General features: G+C 50.0%; 1 protein-coding gene across 1 annotated transcript in view; it reads left to right on the top strand.

Moving 5' to 3' along the window:
* Positions 1-22,042, top strand: part of CA7 (carbonic anhydrase 7) — a 162,988-nt gene that overhangs the window by 89,730 nt on the left and 51,216 nt on the right. The window contains exon 3 of the mRNA XM_085639495.1: positions 8,738-8,856. Within this exon, the coding sequence (XP_085495621.1) occupies positions 8,738-8,856 (119 nt within the window). The remainder of the gene's footprint in view (positions 1-8,737; positions 8,857-22,042) is intronic.

Genomic DNA, 22,042 nt, shown 5'->3' with positions numbered 1-22,042 from the left:
CATTTCCTTCCGCTTGCCTCCAATAGGAAGGGACAGATCGTTGTTTCTTGGGGTCTTTCTAGACACCGCTTCTCCCGCTCTGCCTGAGTTCCAATCCCATCCCTCCCTGGTTCCTGCATCGACCTTCCTCAACAATGAACCCTCCAGGTCCGATGTCTTGATTTGAGGACCATGGACCCCACCCCTTTGTTGATCTCTGTTTGTACCACATCCTGTGGTTCCTCCTTCTATCACCAAGGAGCTCCTCTACACATATCTGTGTTACCTCCTCAACTATCCAGTCTTAGGGCCTGATTACGAGTCCGGTGATCTGAGGACTGCCGGACTCACAGTGGTGGTGGTCCATCCACCTTCGCACTGATGGTCCGACTGCTGTATTACAACTTTTGCGGTCGGGCCGCCATTGCACCGCCACAACCGCCAGGGAACCATGTTCCCTGGCATTTCCCTGCGGTCAGGGGCTCAAAATATGCTGGTGATGCCACTGCAGCACCGCCATGCATATTACGAGTTTCAGGACCCCCAGCAGTCATGGAGGTTTTTCCTCCATTATACTGCTGGTAGTCCATGGGGGTTCATGCAGGGTGTCACATTTTGTGCCCCCCTGTGTGCATGCACCTCCAGGACCAGCACAGCATGAACTTCACAGTCCATGCCATGCTGGAACACGCTGTGGTGGTGCCTTTTTAAGGCATACATTGGTGGCTTTGAAAGGCACCGCCACAGGACTGCCACTCCGCCTGCCTGCCTGATCATGAAAAACTTGTAATCTGGCGGGCAGGTGGTGGCCCTGTTTGACAGTCCTGGAGCGGGGCGGTGGTGTGGCACAGGTCGCCGTATGATGATGTGTGCACGTGCACATTACAGAAGCCATTTAAGTTTTTTTTTACCATAGAAGTATATTAAAACCTATGCGTGAAAGCACAATATTTCTCCAGTATTAGGGTGTCTTTCATAGATTCACATGCTTGAATATTCCCCGTCGTCGGAGTGGGAGTCCCACGGTAAATAAAATAGCAATATATATATATAGCAAAATATATACATAAGTAATTACATAATTAGCGTATATAGGTGTAAAAACACACATAGTGTACCTATAAGAGAAAAACTCCATAGGAATACAATGGAGAGAGACAAAAGACCTTTGTAGTCTATCTCTGTCATTATGTAAGTCCGAACTCCAGCCAATCAGGCGTCAGCCCCTCTCTAGAACCTTCTCCTCAGAGCTTCTCACCTCAGATTTTCTACCGCACGTCGTGTGACAGGGAGTCTCCCTGAGCTCTGCTCAGTTTTTGTCAGTGAGGATGTCTTCTAGTAAGAAATCTTTGTTTAGACCATGTTCTTCGTGTGGAAAGCTGCGTTTATTTTCTGAGGACCCACACAGTAAGTGTATTTACTGTTTATACCCAGACCATGAAGTAGCAAAATGTAAATTTTGAAGAACTTTTTCTACAAAAACTCTAAAGGACAGAGAAGGCCGCCTGTTATTATGGCTACAGAGACTGAAGGATAAAGATAACCCACTCTCTGATGTTGAAAGTCTCTTTTCTGGTCGTTCTCAACCAGCCTCTAAGCGCAGTAGTGTGCAGGAGTTACCATCTCCTTTCCTGAAGAAAAAGAAGCTATCTTTGACTCTGACAGCTGCCACTTCTGCTGTCTCACCTACTGCTTTGTCGCCTAAGGGACACTGTTCTCAGGCTGCTGAGGCGTCTACTTCCCATTCCTCAGGGAAAAGATTGTCCGCCTCGTCGACGATACCCCCGACGACGAGATCTGCTGTTTCTACCTCGTCGACGGTGACTCCGACGATTACCATCAGTTCTTCGAGGGCGGTGACTTCTGTTTTGCCCATTACTTCGACGTCGACGAAAAAGGTAAAGGTTCCGTCGACGAAGATTGTGTCGTCGACGAAGACGTCGTCGAGCTCGTCGACGCCCACTCCGTCGACGAAGAAAAAGAAGATCCCGTCGACGACACTGTCGACGGTGGTTCCGTCGACGAAAGCCTTGTCGACGAAGACCTCGACGACGGCTCCATCGGCAGCGGCCCCGTCGACGGTGGCTCCGTCGACGGTGGCCCCGTCGACGGTGGCCCCGTCGACGGCGGCTTCGTCGACGGCGGATCCGACAACATCGATTTTGTTGCCACAGACTCCGTCGACGATAATTCCGTCGACCATCATTCCGTCGACGACGGCTCCGTCGACGACGACATCTCCACAGACATTCGTAAGGGTACGAATAAGCAGCGTTGCGTCTACCCAGAAAACAAGAGTAACTTCAGCGTCGGCTTCATCTTTAACTGGAGTTTCTTGGACACCATTACCTCCTACTGTGGGCCCGGATAGCCAGGAACACAATATTCCTGTGGGAGATGCACAGCCGCCCTCACCTTTATTCGCTACGGATTCTGATCAGGAGTCCGAGGGGTTACCGGAGTCTTTTGGAACGGCACAAAGTCCGTCCGACTTAGTTATTAAATGCCAGGATGTCAGCAGTGAGGATGAAGATCCGGTTTACATACACCAGGCCCCTCCGGAGCATAAAACGGCGACTCTTCCTTTGTCGCTCATTACTAACCTCCAACGCATGTTGGACGACTACAACCAACGGTTCCCTCTATCCCCTCAACGTTCAGAGGTTCCGTCAGCCCCGGTGATTCCGGCAATTATTCCACCGGTACCTATTGTAAATCCTGCTCCTCAGATGCCGCCTGTACCTCCAAGACAGGTTCCGGAAAGGTTGTTGCCTCACTATGAGCCTGTAGAGGAAGGCCCTCAGGACACAGAAGAGGGTGAAATCCCAGATGATGATGGGGATGTGGATGACAATGACGATATGGCGGAGTGGGACAATTACCAGGCACAAACACCATCCCCCTCACAGGTAGTAACAGGGGATTCACCTCCAGTGGACATAGTCAATTTTCACCAACTGATGGAAAGGGCATCACACCGTTTTAAATTAACAACGGAGCGCAGGGAGGAAGATTGCTTCCTTTATGATTTCAAGAATCAACCTTACAAACAGACTCATGCTATTCCCATAGTTGAGTTTATTTGGGAAGAAGGCAAGAAATTAATGCAGACACCGAATACCTTGCCAGCACAGGTGCCTCGATTAGAAAAGAAATATAAGGCACCAATAGGAACCCCAGCATGCCTCACGGGTCAGGCTAAACCTGAGTCTGTCGTTACGCAGGCAGCGCAACGTAAGGCGAAAAATCCTGCATCTTCTATCACCTCACCTCCGGATCGTGACGGACGTCGGATGGATGCCATAGGGCGTAAATTCTCTTCTATGGCCTCTACTGTGGTTAGAGCAGCTAATGCCTTGGCCATCTTGGGACCATATGACAGACAAGTATGGGCTGATATTTCAGATGTGGTTCAGGAGTTGCCAGAGCCATCTAAGGTGGAGGCAATGAAATTGCTCCAAGAGGGAGAAGCGGCATCGGCGGAAATAATCGATTGTGCAGTAGACATCGCCTGCATGGGATTCCGTCAGCTTGCCGGAGCGGCTGTTCTGCGTAGGCAAGGATGGTTAAGATCGACATCCTTTCGGCAGGAGGTTCAGTCCATGATCCTTAACATGGCATATGACGGCGAGTCGTTATTTGGAAGCCACGTCGATGAAGCTCTACAGTCCATAAAGAAGGATACAGAGACAGCTAGATCGTTAGGAAACCTTCAATTTCAGAGAAGTAATTTTCGTGGTGCACGCGGACGCGGCACCTCCTCAAGTTTTCGAAGAGACAATAAACAATACAAACCTTACAATCAAGGATCCAACCGTTACTCTTATGGCCAGCAACAGCAGGCATCACGACAGCAAACCTCCAAGTCATATAGAGGAAAATCCTCATACAGAGGAACCGCGTCAAAGAGACAGTGACTCTTACCAGACGGACAAGGTTGGAGGTCGAATCTCTCTGTTCTTTTCCCAATGGTCCTCCATCTCAAGGGACTGTTGGGTTTTGGACACTGTAAAAAAGGGACACGCCTTAGAATTCACCAAATTCCCTCCTCCCACACCACCCTCCGGACCGCCACCAGCTCACATGAAAGAACTGTTGCATCAAGTTCGACTTTTAAGGCAAAAAGGAGCTATAGAATTGGTACCAGTGTCTCAGAAGGGAAAAGGTTTTTATTCCCGGTTCTTTCTGATCACAAAGAAAAACGGAGAGTGGAGGCCCATCCTCGATCTAAGGGCACTAAACAAATATATAAAGAGCCAATCCTTCCGTATGATGACGCTAGTAGACATCTTGCGCTTACTCTTGCAGGAAGATTTTCTGGCGACAATAGATCTCCAGGATGCCTATTTTCATATCCCTATTTTACAGCGGCATCGAAAGTTCCTGCGTTTTCGAGTGGGTCAACACGATTACCAATTCAAAGTGTTACCATTTGGCCTGCGCTCGGCCCCTCGAGTGTTCACGAAGGTACTAGCTCCAGTAATAGCGTTTTTGCGACTCCAGGGAGTGCAAATATTTCCATACCTGGACGATTTTCTCCTGAAATCTCAGTCAAGCACTCACCTGCGACAACACACTCTTCTGTGCCAGAACGTGTTTCGCTCTTTAGGCCTGTCCGTAAATGCGGAAAAATCCCAACTTCATCCGTACCAACAAAGAGATTTTCTGGGAGCAACTCTGGAAACTGTGTCAGCAAAGGCGTTTCTCTCCCAGGAGCATCTACAGAAGATGCTGCGACTGGTGTGTCTGATCAGATCAAAAGAGTCAGTTTCTGTGAGACTGTTAAAATCGTTTCTGGGAATGGCATCATCATCCATTGCCTTGATCCCTCATTGCCGGCTGAGGACACGTCCTATCCAGGAAGCTCTGGATGCTCAGTGGCGTCAGGTAACGGGATCTTTCCACGACATGATATGTGTCACAGATCAAATGAAGTCAGCACTCGCATGGTGGACAATTCCAGCCAACTTGACGGAAGGCATGTCCTTTCTGTCGCTGCCACCGGACAGGACACTCACAACAGACGCCTCATTGGAGGGATGGGGCGCACATTTGGAGAATCTCTCTGTGAAGGGAAGATGGTCAACACATCAAAGATCTTGGCACATCAACAAGTTGGAGCTGATGGCGATTTTTCTGGCTCTAAAATCATTTCTACCTTTGCTCCAAGGAGAGTCAGTGCTAATACAGACAGACAACACAACCTGTATGCACTATGTGAACAAACAGGGCGGAACAAAATCCCCAAGTCTCTCCAGGTTAGCTCAAAGAATTTGGGACTGGTCTCTCAGTCATCAGATCATGATTACGGCAGTACACCTGCCAGGAGTATCCAATGTCCTAGCGGATTCCCTGAGCAGGTCCTCCTCGTCGACCCACGAGTGGGAGTTACACCAACCCACTCTAGAGAGGATATTCCAACTATGGGGTCGTCCGCAACTCGATCTCTTTGCTACGCCGGAGAACCGGAAATGCCGAAATTACGCAAGCTGGCATCCCCACAAGGAATCACAAGGGAATGCCCTTTTGATGAACTGGTGCAATCTATTTGCGTACGCCTTTCCTCCAATACCCCTCATACCTCGGGTTCTTTGGAAGATGAGGAGACAACCTTGCCACCTGATCCTAATAGCTCCGCGCTGGCCACGGCAAGCGTGGTTCTCAGAACTGCTCCTCCTGTCCCAATGCCAACCAATCCTCCTGCAACATCGGACGGATCTGCTCACAATGAGCGAAGGGAGAATTTGTCATCCAAATCCCTCCTCACTGAGCTTATCGGCCTGGAACCTGAACACCATGAGTTCGCCCACCTAGACATCCCGCAGGATTGTAGGGATATTTTGGCCCAGGCAAGAGCACCCTCTACAATCAGGACGTACAAGTTCAAATGGAAAAGATTCTGCCATTGGTGTGCTGCTAACGGAGTCCATCCGATACATTCCACGGCAGAGCAATTGCTACCATTCTTCCTGCACCTAGCCAGTTCTGGACTGTCTCATGCAACCCTACGGGTTTTTCTAGCAGCTATTTCCCGTTTCCGGCAAGATGGATCAAGTTCCCTTTGCTCCTCAAGAATAATCCGCCAATTCTTTAAAGGCTTATTCCGAAAATTTCCGCCAGTTCGGCGTCCTCCTCCTTTGTGGCACCTCAACGTTGTGTTAGCGCAATTGATGAGACCTCCGTTCGAGCCCATTCACAAGGCCGACCTAAAATATCTCACTTGGAAAGTAGCCCTACTTCTGGCACTAACGTCTTCACGTCGTGTCAGTGACATCCATGCTTTTACCATCAAACCTCCGTTCCTACAGTTCAAACCGGATGCTGTAGTATTACGCACCAATCCATCATTTCTACCCAAGGTGCCTACTGACTTTCATATTAATGAGCCAGTAATATTAAAGACCTTTTTTGCCAATCCTCAGACACCTGCAGAACAAAGATTACATTCTTTGGACGTCAAGCGGTGTCTAATGTTCTACATCAGTAAGACAGCTTCTTTCAGGAAATCCGATCAACTTTTTATAGCATATGGACGCTGTCATAAAGGACGTCAGGTTACTAAACCAACGATTGCACGCTGGATCTCGGCAGCTATTGTCTTCTGTCACCAAAGGGCAAATAAGCCTCTGCAGTCTCCAGTGAGGGCACACTCCACTAGGGCAGTCTCATCATCTACTGCCTTATTTGCTGGAGTATCTTTGCAACACATCTGCAGAGCAGCTACGTGGTCGACCAGACACACGTTTACTAAGCACTACTGCTTGGCAACTTTAAGCGAGGAGGATGCTGCAGTGGGACAGGCAGTGCTGCGCAATCTTTTTAAGTAAGGTGAGCCTCTTCCTCCCACCTCCATATTGTTTCCATTTATATATATTATGCATTTACAATGTTACAGTTGTTCGATACTGTTTTTATGCATAAGAAGATTGATTATCTTTATATTTTGAATCTATTTTGGCATGGAAACAATGGTGATTGTTACTGCTAGCTATTCTATATTCAAGCATGTGAATCTATGAAAGACACCCTAATACTGGAGAAGAACAATTGTTACTTACCTGTAAACAGGTGGTTCTCCAGTATTGGTGTCTTTCATAGATTCACATGCGATCCTCCCTCCTCCCTTCAGAGGCTCTCTTCTCCTCATGCACTTTACAGTCACTCTTGTGCTACGAAAATCTGAGGTGAGAAGCTCTGAGGAGAAGGTTCTAGAGAGGGGCTGACGCCTGATTGGCTGGAGTTCGGACTTACATAATGACAGAGATAGACTACAAAGGTCTTTTGTCTCTCTCCATTGTATTCCTATGGAGTTTTTCTCTTATAGGTACACTATGTGTGTTTTTACACCTATATACGCTAATTATGTAATTACTTATGTATATATTTTGCTATATATATATATTGCTATTTTATTTACCGTGGGACTCCCACTCCGACGACGGGGAATATTCAAGCATGTGAATCTATGAAAGACACCAATACTGGAGAACCACCTGTTTACAGGTAAGTAACAATTGTTCATATTCTTTTTAAAAGAACGCAACAGGAAGGGGTGGAAGAGGAACGGAAGGGGGTGGAAGAAGGAAGATGTTGACACCAGTGAGCAGTGGCAAGAGTGGAGGGTGGGGCAGAGCAGAAAAAGAGCAAATGTTGGGGTTAAAAACAAAAAAGAAAGTCGGACGAATGGAATAGCAAGTGGGCCAGGGAGGCGAAGCCCGACCGCTAAGGGGCCTGCGACAAACCCCTACCGGAGGGCGGGGTTGAGTGGGAGGCTGGCAGTCAACAGGCCCGCTAAAAGGAGGAGCACGATTGAGCTGCGACATTCAAAGCGTCCAATGGTCTGAGGGCCCACTGCGGGGCAGCAGGACCAAAAGAAGCCCCCCCCCCCCAGGTAATAGGTGTCTTCGCCATTGAGGTAAAGTTAGTCCGAAACGCAAAGCAGCAGGAAAAAAAATTGGCTTGTCCTTTTCGCTGCTTAAAAAGTGAAAAAATACGAATTTGGGCAGTGTAAGAAAGCGATAAAGTGGAGAAAACACTGACTTTAACATTGACATTGTTACAGTATGCTTTTTTTAGAGATAAAACTTTAATCCGAGTTCTGCTTTAGTTAACATTGCCCACAAATGGCATGGAAAAATACTTTATGCAGATCAATTTAACATACTGGCGGGATGCTTCCAAGTGCCCTAGTAATCAGGACAAAAGAGAAGCCCCTCTCATAGGTGTCTACCATTTGCTTTCAAAAGGCCGTTTCTCCTTTGAAGCTTGCCTTTTGGGCTTACACCCTCTGTGGCCTTAAATAATAGGAGTTACTAACCTAACCAGGATCACAACAGCGACAGTAACTTCACAAATCTGAGGTGATTCATCTACAGATTCCACTGCAAGTTTCAGAGTGAGATGCCAGGGAAAAGGAAGAATTGCCAGGGGAATCAGACTGGAATTACAGATTCCCCAGGTAATTTCTCATGTCTGATGGTAGCCTCGGCGTACTTCTTGTAATTCCAGGTACCTCTACACCCAAGAGTTATTAGCACTGTGAGGATCAGTAACTGTAGAGGGCAAAGTTAATAGTGGAGATTGCAGGACCTCATATTGAAGCCCTAGTCAGTCAGTGCAGTGCCACAATCTATGCTCATCTTGCATTTAAATTGCGAGATTATAGTCCAAGTTCTTGCAAGGTACTCTTCAGTGCAGCCTGATTAGTTTTAAGTCTGGGCGCCATTTTGTTTTAAAAAAATCTTCTTGTCTTTTCCAGTGATAAGTGGGGGTCCACTTGAAGTTCCCTACCGACTGAAACAATTTCATTTCCACTGGGGTACTGAGCGTAACCAGGGATCGGAGCACACTGTTGATGGGAAATCCTTTCCGAGTGAGGTAAGCGTTTCTCCAGTGAATAATGCAATTATTATATGCTATATCATCAATGATGTCATCATTAATGTAATTAATTATGTCATTGAACATCTCATGAAGGATGCAATATGTGAGGTCATAAGGAGAACATGGAGGGCCTGAAAGTTATTGTTAACTCAGTAAACTAGAAGTGGCGCATTTCAATTTGTTTCCGCTTAAAATGGTATCATTTAACAGACATTTCCATTTAAATATAACATCACTATTTAGGTTTTTCAGTGAATATATCAATCTAACTATAACTCGTGCCCTAAGGTAACTATAACTTGCGCCCCTGCCATGCACAGTTTTCTATGTTCCAAACAACATAGGTGAAGCAATTTCAAAAGCTAAACAGAGACCTAAGGAACACATTTTGTTCTATCAAAACAAGACAAGTGAGTCAGAGATGACCAGCACTTTGGACTCATCCCCACATGCAATAACCAGGAAGGGGAGATTCGATCAATCCTGCAACAATCTACATGTCTTGATAACATATCAGGGTTTAAGAAGTGTTGTAGATGCTTTCAGTGGTGAGTGCAGCAGGGGCTGGCTACTGGGTCTGGCCTCTGGCCACACACAACAACTAATCCGTGGCAGTCAGCCAACCTCTACTGCACACGTCCTTTGTCCGTAGGGCCTGGCCTGTCCTCACAGAAACTTTTCAAATTTTTTTTAAAACAGCCACATTTCCTTTATGGAAAGTGGGCTGCTTTAAAAAAAAGTTTTCTTATTAGGTCTCGCCTAAGACAGCGCATGCTCTGTCTCTTGCAAGACCTTCTGGTTTCTAACAACAGGCTTAGAGGCCACCCATTGCTTACCATTGATTGGCTTTCTTGTCACTCTTTTTTGCTTGGTTTCTATTGGTCAGATGCGACAGGCTTCCTTCCTTTTCAGGTGTTTGTCCCTCCTTTGGAGCATGGATGCTTTACTTGTGTCCTCCAACTGCTCAATTTTTTTAGGTGCACCTTTTTATTGTGTTTGAGCACTCCACAAGAATGAGGGCTTCTCAGGTGTCCCCCTTGTGGGCGTATCCCCTCCGTGTTCCTCGCGCCCGCCTACCTATAGCTGTCATTCTTGCTCCCACCATTACTCTCCCTCTTTCCACTGACCTTGTTTTTTCTTGCCCCCACACATCCTCCCTTTTTCTGTTATCAGTGATGTTTCTTGCTTCCTCCCACCCTCCGTCCTTCTGTTGTCCTTATTGCTGCTTGTCCCACCAACCATCCCTCCTTCCACTGTCTGTGTTGCTGCTTGCCCCTACCCACCCTTCCTTCTTCCATTGTCCATGTTGCTGCATGCCCCACCCATCCTCTGTCCATTGTCCTTGCTGCTGTGTTGTTTCCCCCACCCGCTCTCCTTCTGTTTTCCATGTTGCTGCTTGCCCTCACCTGACCTCCCTCCTTCAATTGTGTTGCTGCCTACCCTCACCCGTCCTCCCTTCGTCGGATCTCAGTGTTGCTTGCCCAAACCCACCCTCCGTTGTCCATGTTTCTCCTCATACCTGCCACCCGTCCCTCCACTATGTAGTCCGCCATCTCTCCCTTCTTACTTTGCCTGTGTTGTTGCTTGCCCCAGCTGCCCTCCCTCCTTCCGATGCCCCTGTTGCTGCTTGCCCCCACCCGCCCCCTCCATCCATTGTCTGTGTTGCTTCTTGCCCCACCCACCCTTCTTTTGTTGTCTATGTTGCTGCTTGTTCTCATTCATTTTTCATGTTGCCCCACCCACCCATCCGCCCATTGTCTATGTTGGGCTCCTCCACCCACTTGTGAACACCACTGGCCCTGTCCTAGGACACTTTCCCCCATCCTCCATGTTGTCATCACATTCACTGTGTTGCCTTCCCCTCCCTCAGTGTTGCCTCCCACCCCACAATGAAAAAAAGTGCTGTCACATGGCCCGCGCTGGCTGTGTCATAGCGTTTTCTTCCTACACTCTCTGTTGTCAGTAATGTGCCTTCACATGCCCTCCCTCCACGTATACCCTTCCATCTTCTCACCTTCCAGTGAGATGGCCAGTGCTGGGCTCATCATAGCACGCTGCTGTGCAACAAGGCTAAAAAACATTGACAAAGCCAACAGCTCTCATCTCGTAGGTGAGACATATTGGCTGGGCCAATGATTGTTTGAAAATCAATCACAGGTATAGTGGTTGAAATTTTGCGAACTGACCTGTTAGCAAATTGCAACCATTTTTGCGACCAGCATCTTGATACATCAGGACCTCCAATTCTAATCAGTGTCCATTGTTAGCTGCACTTTGGGAAAAGATATTTTTCAAACTAACTACACCAAAAAGCATATACTTCGAAAAATACATGACAGGTAATAGGTAATGTGGTCCTTTATTGCCATTTTAAGGTTCTGGGGACATTTAAAAACAATCGCAATAGTGGACCATATTACAAAGTTATCCATGATATATTATTATGTACAAATATTGAGTGTGTGTGTCTGCGTGCATACGTGTGTGTGTGTGTGTGTGCGCGTGTGTGCATGCGTGTGTGTATGTGCGCGCGCGTGTGTGTAGGGGGAGGTCAGATACGATGCTGAAGGGAGTTACTGTCTTTCTCTGTACAGAAAGCAAATTAACCTTAAAGGCAGCACAAAGAGTCCTCTCTCACTAAGTAGGAAACCTATCTCTTGCGTGGTATAGCTGCAGGCGCGCAACACCCATAGGCAGGGCACAAGTCCTAAAAACAGAAGTGGGGGACTAACCTAACTAATTAAAATTAAAACTAAAAGTGTCATCACGGCACGTGGCATCACGGCGCGTGACATCACGGCGCATGACATTACAGCACGTGACATCACAGGAAGTGGCATCACAAGAAGTGTCATCAGATCTTTAGCCCTAACATATATGTTTAGCAGGTCTATCATGAGTACATTTGAGCACATTTCGTGTATACTTGCACACCTCCTGGTTTAGGCAGAAGATTCACACTTTTGTAAGCTTCACATACACCAATGTTGCCTTTTGTCAGCCTAAAGTTTCATCTACCCATAGTGCTTTAAAAAAGAAAATAATGATATTTAAATTATTACAATGCCTCCTCAGGGGTAGTAATCGCTATATAAATGCTATTTATTTTGTGCAAATACTGGGAAAGAACAACACATCTGACGTTCTTACACTGCATGCATATCTCCTAAACAGAGCCTGAAAAAAGTAAAAGCTGCCTCTCTTAAGTATGTGTGAAGTGCTAACAAGCTGTGAGCCTTTGTTTCCCCTCTGCTGCATTTGCTTCTAGGTGTGAGGCTCCTGATTGCTGCCAGCCAGGAGACTCAAACAGAAGGAGGCCTGATCACCCCTCAAATTCGGCCTTTGTTATGGGCCCAGCAGGAGTCAGAAATAAGAGAGCCCCATCCCGTCCCCGCCTGCACGTTGTTGCGGATGGAAAGAAAATAACAACGTGCAGGTGCTGCTGAAAGTGTCCCGGTGTTTGGAAATTACGCCGGGACGAATTCAGCATCTTTTTCAGTGGGGCCCAACTTCTTGGCAGGTGGACGGTGTCCACCCTGTGAAAAAAGTGGGTGAACGCAGTCCACCCGCGTGTACCCCCGACTCGTGCCCTGCCCATAGGGCTCAAAGGGCTTCAGCCCCCCCCCCCCCCCCGCCTCCGTCATGAGACAGCTTCCCGGGCACACACACAGACGGTTTGTGAGCTGCTGTAGGCTGGCTGGTCTGCCGTCTGTCTTTTTGCAGCCGCACCCGAGTACTTCGCAGGTCTTTTAAAGACCATTTACTTGCTAACAAGGCTTTGTTGTTTTTTCACCCATTCTTGGAGCCCCTGCATCTCCACTGTACCTGTTGCTGGAAGAATTAGACCCTACCCCCACCCCCCACGAAATGTGGCTCTAATTGCGCCTCAGTATAGCTGTGAGATAAAGAAGCTATGCCACAAGAAAGCATACCATACTGTGGTTTTGATCAGGCCGCCATATGTTTGGCAGTTTTTTTATTTTTTTAACTGTATTAGCTTGTAATGATAAATGAAGCCATACGTTGATTATCCAAATGTATGTTATTTATATATCCATATGGGTACTTAGGTCAGAGTTTAATTCATCTTCAGGCGTTCAGCACTGATCAATCGACATCAAAGATGAACAGGCAGTCCAGTGAATTTTGAGCAAGTCGCTCTTCTTCAGGGGCCCAAATTAGTAATCATCGAGGAATGAAGGGAATGCAGCGATTTAGGGCGCCTGTACCAGCCTGCGAAATAAAGCGTTGGGAGTACGAGCTGCCGACTAATTTGGGCCCAATAGTGAAGAGCAGGGGGCACAAATCAATCGCTTAAAATGAAGTTTTATCTTCAATAAAGCATCTTAAACTTTTTTTAAAAAAATGGCGTTTAAGCATTAGAAGTGCATATTTTCTAAAATGCAAGTAGCGCTTTCCACGGAAAAAGGTAATATCGTGTTGTAAAAGCAATCTATGCCATTGGATGAAGCTAATAAAGTTGGACTAGCAGTTGTTACCACTGTCTTGTCATTGGGTACGCCTGGCTCTGCCTTTGCTATCCTTCGTGTAAGGGTTCATGCAGCCAGCGGCAGGAACAGAATAGAAAGGGCAGGTTGAGAGTCCTGTTCGGTCTCTTTGGTTTTCACTCCTTGCCCTTCCCCCATCCACTCTGACTTAGGAGGCTGTGGAGCGAGGAAGGGTGGGACAAGGGGTCAACCCTGTGATGTCATCAGGTGTGAAATACTACATGAAGTCACTTCTACAACCCCTCGTACTTTGATAAACTGGTACACATGCTAAAAAAAATTGTTTTTACAGGTGGGCCAGAGAAAAATGATTTCTCTTTTATGTTGTCCAACATCCATTACCCCCAGGTCCCTTATGTCCTCATCCCATTCATTACAAAGTGGAGATAACCATCTCCCGACAGAAAAAAACAAGTGGAATGCTGGGAACCTAATACTGCCCCTCCCACCGGGAGTACATAAACAGTACTTACCCAGCATCTCGTCTGTTCTTTTTTCTGTCTGTCGACAGAATGGACTTCACTGTGCTGGTGCTGCTCCTGCTGGGCTGGAGTGGCGGTGCTTCTCTTCACACCCTGCCCGGCTGCCTGGCTGTGCGGGCACGGGGTTCCCTGGACTGTCTCCTGGCCTGCCGGGCTTGCTGGGAGTCGGCCTCTGTTGGAGCCGGTGTCCTGCCTGCTCTGCATGACCTCCCGGTCCTTTGCGGCTGGGGCTGGAGTTCCCGGTTTCTTCCGGGTCATGGGTTCGTCTTCCCGAGCTTGGCCAGGTGAGACGTGCCGCGCTGGATGGGCTCCTGCCGGTCTCCTGGTGTGATGGCGATTGGGGTGGGGGCCTTGTTCCTGGCATTAACCCCCACTCCGTGTGAGCGCCGCTTGCCAGTTTTCTTACTTCCCTGCCTGTTTACCTACTGTTGCCCACCCCCTGTGTGCTGGTCTGCGGTGCTACCGCGCTGCTGGTGTGTTTGGCTGCAGGGCTTTTCTGGATGTGCGGTGGCGGTGGGTGCCTTGTTGTCTGGTGGCCCCCACTTGGCGGGTTCCTTCCCCCGGCCTGTGGTGGCCGTTGCTGCCTCCTTCCAGGTGCTTCCCACAGCTGGACACGGCACGAGGATCTGCCTTCATGACATTGCTCCCAGGTTGTGCTACGGTGGGCTGGGGCGTCTGTCTTTGGTGCTGGGGTGCCCGGTTCGTGTTTCGGATGCCTCGGTGCGGTGGCTCGCAGTTGGTGCTCTCCCCGTGCGTGCTTTCTGGAAGTGTTCCTTGGGGTTCCTGTGGCCCGTCCATCGGGCCCCTGATGGTGCAGGCAGTCGTGCGCTGTTCCTGCCTGCTGTGGGGTTTTGCCCTTTTGGTGTGCAGGCTCTGGTGCTTTCAGCACTGTTTTGACAGCGTCGTCGGGTTACCCTGGTTGTGGCTCTCCGTGGCGGGGTGGGATGCCCCACTTTCTCTGCTGTTGGGGTCCTGCTCCCCTGTCCAGTCCTCCCTTGTTTCCTGCAGGGGGAGGGGTTGGTGTCTCCATCTTGTGGCACGTGGGTATCTCATATTTGGCTCTCTAGCCTTGTAGGTGCTTCCTTTTGGGGTGCTCTGGGGGCTGTGCGCTGTGCAGGGATCCTGGTGCTGTGGGCTCTGCTGCTCCCTTTGGCGGCTGTGGCTCGTGGAGGTGCCGGTATTGTCCCGGGGCCTCGGACCTGCTTGCTTGCCTTCTGCTCCCTGCTGCTATCTCTGCGGGTCGGGGTCGCCTCTCGCTTCCTCAGAGGCGGCCTGTTGGGGTGCGCTTCTGGTTATCCCTGCTCTGGGCTCCTCCGCGGCTCCCTGCCCCTGGCTGGTGGTGGGACAGTGTTCCTGCTCCTTGGGTGGCTGCATGGGGGGCCCTGCTGGTTCCCCTGGGTTCCTGTTGGCCTGCCGGGGTCTTCCCTGCTTCCTTTGCTGCCCCTATGAGTCCCTGCTTCTCGGGATGTCGCGGTGAGGGTGTTGTGGCCTGGCCTTGGGTGTGCTGGATCCGTCTGTCTGCCCGCCTTTTCTCGGGGGGCCTTGCCTCCACTGCAGGCAGCCTGTTTGGTTGTGGCTTCTGCTCCGCTTGGGTGTGCTGGGTGTTCACCTCTGCTTCCTGGCTTCTGCGTGGTTGGTCGGGGTTGCTGCTCGGGGGCTCCTGGTTCCTGGCTTTGATCCTCCCGTCCCTTGGGCTGCGCCTGGTTCCTCTTGGGACTTCCTGGTGTCATGCCTGGTGCTCTCTGGGGCGCTCTCACCCTCGGCCTGCGGGTCCGGTTTGCGTTTTTGTTTGGCCGGCTTCCGTCCCGTTCTGTGGGTTGGCCTCTCTGTGTTCCAGGGTTGCTCGTGCTGCCTCATGTGCAGCTGTTCTGTTCTCCTTTTCTCCGGCCTGGGGCTTCGGGTGTTTGTCCCCGGGCCTTCTGTGTGCTTCGGTTGCTTCGGGGGTCTGGCTGGTTGGTCCTGTCTCCGGCTGCTTGCCTCCTCCTTGCTGGGTGCTTCTGTCTTTGGTTGCTCCTGCCCTGGCACTCACTTTGCTTGCCTTTGGTTTGCTTCGGTGTTTCCTGGCCGCCCCTCCTGGTTCTGCTGACGTTCCTGCTCTCGTCTGGTCTCTGGGGTTCCGCTTGGTCGGGCCTGGTTTGTTCCTGGTTGGGGCCGCCTGGGGGTGCCTGGTGTGGGCTTCTCTGGCTGGTGTAGTTGGGCACATGCTCTTCCTTTCCTTTGCGTCCCCCCGGGGTGTGTTTCCGGTGGCAGTTCACCTTTTGGTTCCTGGGGTTTGTGCCGCTGCTGTTTGGGCCTGGCTGTCTTTCGCTGCTGCCATGTCCTTGGCGTGGCACCTGTTTCCCCTCTTCTGTCCTGCGGTTCTCCCGGTTGGGGGTCTGTCTGTGCTCTGGGTGCGTTTGCTCCCTGGAGGGTTCTGGTCTTGTCTGGTTCCCAGGAGACACTGTTCCAGTAAAATACAGGAAAAGAAACGTGGAGACACGTATATAAGGAGTGCACTAGGCTATATGAGACGCACAGGTTGGGAGGGGAAGCAGAGCTTAATTTCTCTTGTTGCCCTCACACTCCCCGGGAGGTGTTATGCTTCATCATCTGGTGTTTTGCTCCTGGTTGGGCCGGCGCTGCAATGCCCTACGGGTCCCCCGAAGGGTCACTTTAGCGGAGATCTTTTTAGAGAAAACGCCAATTGGCTGGGGGTTGTCTGGGGTTTTGCTGCTGCTTGGCCCTCTGCCTTCTCTGCTTCCTCCGGTTTCCGCTTTGACGGTTTCCTCTGCTTCTTTTCCGGCCTTTTGTGTGGTCCGGCGGTGGTTTGCTGAGGGTCTCTGTTCCTCCCTGCCTTTTGCTTTGGCCTGGGCGCTGCGTGGGCTCCTTCCGGGGGTTGGTTGGGCCTGGGGGTCCTCCTGCATTGGCTGGATGCTTGCCTCCAGTCCTGGCTTCCTGGTTCCTTTTGCATTTGTTGCCCTGGTTTGTGCTGTTTTCTTGGCTCCTCTCCGGCGTTGCTGGGATCGGTCTTGTGGGCTTCTGGTCTGGGTGCTGTGCACCCTGGGGCCATTATCTTCCGCTGCTCCTGCCCTTGCTGCGTGCTTGGCCTGGGTGTGGGGTGCCTGTGCGGTCCTCAGCCCTGTTGGCACCTGTTTTTTTCTGTCTTCTGTGGTTCGGTGGGTTCGTGCCTGGTTGTTTCCTGGTGTGGGGGCTGCCAGGGGTTCCCAGTTACCCTGGACTGCCTTGTTTTTCCCTCCCTTTTGGGGTTGGGAATTTTCGGGCGTTGTGGCCGGTGGCCCTTTCCCCGCCCTTGCTGGGCTTGTTTGTTGTTGGTTTCCGGTCTTTGTTGGCCTCCCCGTTGGTGGTCGACTTTCGGCTGGTTCGTTCTGGGGGTATCACTGGCCTGTGGTCTTTGCGTTGACCTTCTCTGCCCCTTCTGTTCTGGGTTTGGTGGCCTTCCTGGTTTGGTTTGTGACCTCCTTCCCTGTGGGGTTTTTGGCCTCCTGGGGTTTCGGGTCTCTGTCTCCCTCCCTGTCCTTTCCCGGGTTGGTTGGGGTCTCGCTCCTGTTCGGCCCCTGGGCTCTTGCTGGGGCTCCTCCCTCTGGGCTGGGTGCTTGGTGGTTGTCGTTTGGTGGCCCTGGGGGTGCTGGTTTTTCTTTCCTGGGCCTCCTCAGCGGGGTTTGGTTGGGTTTCTCCATGGGGCTCTCTGGGGCCGGTTCGTTCGGTTTGGTGGGGTGGGCTGGTTTCTGGCCTGTGCTTTCCTCCTTCCTTGTTGGCCTGGGTGCTTGTGTATGCGCTCAGTTGGCCGGTCTTGGCTTCTTTCTTTGGCCTTCTTCGGGGCGGCCGCGGTTTGTCTGTGTGGCTGCCGGGTCCTGTGTGCCTTCCTGTGGTTCTGGGCTGGGCGGCCTTGTCCGGTGGGTTTCTTGGCCGTGTCCTTTGGGTCTTGGTCCTGGTTGCCCTGTCTCCGGTTTCTCTGGTTGGGGGCCTCCTTGTTGGGGCCCTGGCATTCTGTTTTTTTCTTGGTTGTCTCCGGTTCTTGTTTGGTCCCTGCTGTCCTGTTCTGGGTTGCGGGCCAGTTGTTTCCTGCGGTCCCCCTTTCCCTCCTCCTCGGTGCTCCCTTGGGTTGCTGCTTTTGTTGTGGTTTCCTGGGTGTGCTTGTGGGTTTGGAAGGCCGGTTTTCTGCTTTGGTATTCTCCACTTTGTAATGAATGTGACGAGGACATAAGGGACCTGGGGGTAATGCTCTATTACTTACCGGTAATCTTCATTACTCTGGGTCCCGTTGTCCTCGTCCCATTCATACACCCCTCCCTCCCTCCCAGGCGGCCGACCTTCCTGTTTGGGCTTGGTTGTACAGGCGGGATGCTGGGTAAGTACTGCTTATGTACTCCCGGTGGGAGGGGCAGTATTAGGGTTCCAGCATTCCTCTTGTTTTTTTCTGTCTGGAGATGGTTATCTCCACTTTGTAATGAATAGGACGAGGACAGCGGGACCTGGAGTAATGAAGATTACCGGTAAGTAATAGAGCATGTTTACAGGTTATCAATATCTTCCTGAAGTTGACCAATTAACCGGTACGTCTCAGTCTCACCAAAGCGACTAGTCAGTTAAAGACATTTCTCTTTGGCTGAGATGTAGGACATCACTAGGGAATGGGTAGCTAAAGAGAAGTGTGGGCCACGTTGGGTAACTGACCAGTTAAAGACCCTGTTGTAGTATATTATGTTATTGATATTTGCCCAGCACCCATTTTGTCCTTGTGCTTTTAGCAGTCTGGATACTTTCAACCTGGTTCTGGGCTCACCGAAGTAGACCGGATTCTTCATCTTTTTTTGCATTTTTTTAATTGCTTTTCCAAATGTAACAGCAACATACGAGTGAAAGGACACTTATAGACTAAAAGAGACAAAAACTTAAAAAATTGGACATGCAGAACCTTATTGGGGAGCCATCTAATGCACACTGCAGGGCTACGCCATAGACGTCATTTATTTAAGCTATGGCAAATCAGCAGGTGTAACCTAAGCAGGTCATGAACATGTAGAACTACATGGAGTCATGCAGTACATCACGAACAAATACAATAGAGTGAACTGAACCAGGAGAGTCTCAGAGGAGTTTCGATGAGATTCAGCTGTAGGACATCTTTTGCTACCTTCAGAGGGTCACTGAGAAGGAGGGACACTGAGTCCTGTGAGAGAATCACAGAGATACATATTGTGATGGGTAGGTTTGGTGTATGTGACCTGGTCAATGTGTTTCTTCACGGGATTGCGCTTGATGGGTGCAGTGTGCTCCGTAGGTGAGTGCTTTGTTATTGTGAGTGCCTGTGGGTCCTATGAGGGGAAGGTGGGCTGGGTCCTCCCCAGATTGTGGTGTGTGTGCGTGTGGGTATTTGGGATTAACGACACACGTGCTGCACCCAGTGATATAGGGAGGGTCAAGGTGGTCTTATGTCGTTTTGAGCTTCCAATTTCCTGATGTATGTGTCCCAGATCACCGTCCCCGCTCCCCAACCACCCAGGATTTGTATTTGGGCCATGGTGTCTAGTTCGGCATTCGCCAACTTCAGTAGGGGTAGTGAGCCAACCCTTCATGTCGGGGGTGCGCAAGACTTCCAGGACATCCCTATTTGTCGTTTGAAGAGCGCAAAAGCAAGGTTTATGAATATGTGTAGGTATCTGGAGAAGTGTGGCTCAATGGTTAGAGCGGCAGACCCTGATGCAGAGGTCTGGCCCGTGACCAGGGTTCAATTCCCTGCCCCGGCGGGTCTTGGGCTCAAAATTCCACGGACCTGATAATTCTCGCCTCGGTGCCTATTCCAATCATGGAGTCCCACTCTGCAACTCTGGGCAATAGCTTGCTTAATCTCCACAACGGCCCCCACAACGCTAAAGGATGCCTGGCCTCCACCTTGGGGGTGCCCAGGAGTGGACGCCTCACAGGGAAAGCCAGGATGGGTTCCACAGCGGTATTCGTACAAGCACCTTGAGACCCTTGTGGGTGAGTAGTGCGCTATACAAGTATCAATTTTTAGTTCTGGAGTGAAGGCTCAGAAGACAGGACTCAGGGCTCCATGGTATTGTGTGGTAGACTAAGGCTGAGGTGAGTTCCTCAAAGTCTCCTCAGGCCGGCTGTATTATCGGACAGTCCCATACCATGTGAAAAAAAAGCACATCAGATTTTCCACACCTGGGCGATTCTGATGCCGCCCGATGGATACGTCTCGGTGAGAGGTTTGTCTGGTGTAAGTAATTGCATTGTGTCTAGCGGAACAGTGGATTGTGTTTATAATACAATTTCCCCAATTGCGCCTCTAGGGCTGTGTATTCCTTTCTGATGTGTCAGAGTAGACCTACCTTGTCCGGATACAATGGCATTTCGGTCTCAAGTTGACGTATGGATTTTTTCAAGTCAAGTAGTTCCCTATGTAAAGTCTGTCTATGCCCACATGTAGTAGCAATGCAATTGATGCATATTACTACCTTGTTGGCCTCCCACTCAGCAGCTCTGGTCGAGATTGAGCCTGTGCTTAGCTCGAAATACTGGGCTAAATGTGTTGCTATGATCTCTCGGAACGGCATGTCTTGTAAGGCCTCTGTGCGGAGGCGCCAAATTGAGATGTTGAGGCAAATTCTACTCCATCCAAGGGTTATTTGCAATGGACAGTGATCCAATAGAGTGCGTGCCAGGTATTCCAACCCCACCACCTGCTGGGCCAGGGCAGGGTATCACTGCAAAGGAATGAGACCAGCCTGTTATGGATGTCATACACTGGGGAATAATAGGAATATTCTCTGGACTCAGGTTTTGTTGTTGCCCTATGTCATGCACCCTCCTACTATCCATCCATTGTTGGAAGCACTGTGTCACTTTATGACAGAGGGCTCCCAGTGCCGGGGGGCTGGGGCTATCCCTTAGCCCCTCTGGGGTGTAACTGAAGTCATCCCCCCCCCTCAGACCTGAGGGTCGGGGAACAGTGCTGGAGTCAATCTGTGTTTGGAATGCAGTTTATTTAGCATTAGAGACATAAATCGGCACCAAGGCCAGGGGGGCTCTGTCTAGCCGGCCCTTCACCACCATATACCCGCCATCAGGATCTATTGGATGTCTGTCTTGTATAAATGGGATTCGGCGAGCCACTCAGATCAGCACCCCCCTCGAAAATGCCAATGTGCTGGTGCCATAAAGTTGTCCTCTACCCTTCACCCACACTTTCTGTAACGCAACTGGAATCTTCATCTTGTGGTGATGTATTACAAATATTGAGTTCTGGTCATGATCTCAGTTGTGAGGCATACTTTTATTTTCAAATATGTATTTATTATTTATAAAATGCTTCTAATCACCCAACAGTGGCTTCAGATTGTGTTACTCATTAGGCTGTGGAATACGATTTTTGTGTTTAAGGTTTAAGGATGGAGAACTTTACAAATTGCTTAGGCATCAACTGGGTCCAGAAGCAAGCCTGTTGTCGAGATGATGGCCTTATATGTTTGTGGTGTTTCTTGCCAGCAGTTCCTGTTGTATTCCAGTGTTTGCTGACTACATGGTGTATCAGGGACATTTGAAATGTATGTTAGGAGGTCTGTACAATATACTTAATGGAGGTTGTATCGCGACCGTGCAGCAGTTGCACCGCTGGCGTGTGGAAGGCGCACTAAGGGCAAGTCCATTTGCACCCATCTGTGCCTGGAACGCGCCTGAAACGCCAGGAACCCTGACCCTCCTGCCACCCACAGATACTCGGCCACTGAGCTCCAAACCCTGGACCACAGAGGCGCAACAACAACGGCTGCATCGCATCTCCTCGATCAACGGTATGATCCTTTGCCTGCCGCCACTGCCTTTTCACTTGCGACCTGGATCATCAAATGCACCGACAGAGTCGCCCCCATCAAGCCAGCCAAGAGCAGCAGATCCACCAAACAAGCTAGTTGGTATACACCAGAACTCAGGACAATGAAACACAACTGCAAATCGCTAGAAAGAAGATGGCACACCAGCAGAGATCCCACAGACCGAGCCACCTTCAAATTAGCCCTCAACAAAAGACACCAACTCTTAAAAGACATGAAAAGAGGCACCCTGGCAGACTGCATCAAAGAAAGCTCCAGCCACAGCATGGTACTCTTCAGCATCACCAGAGAGTTCTCCTGGCCATCAGTCATTGAGAACATGATCTCCCCTTCCCAGGAACTCTGCGACACC

This window comes from Triturus cristatus, chromosome 12 (assembly GCF_964204655.1).
Source record: "Triturus cristatus chromosome 12, aTriCri1.1, whole genome shotgun sequence".
In the NCBI taxonomy this organism is placed as follows: Eukaryota; Metazoa; Chordata; class Amphibia; order Caudata; family Salamandridae; genus Triturus; species Triturus cristatus.
Note: the sequence above shows the minus strand (reverse complement) of the source record. Positions and strands in the feature narration are given on the sequence as shown.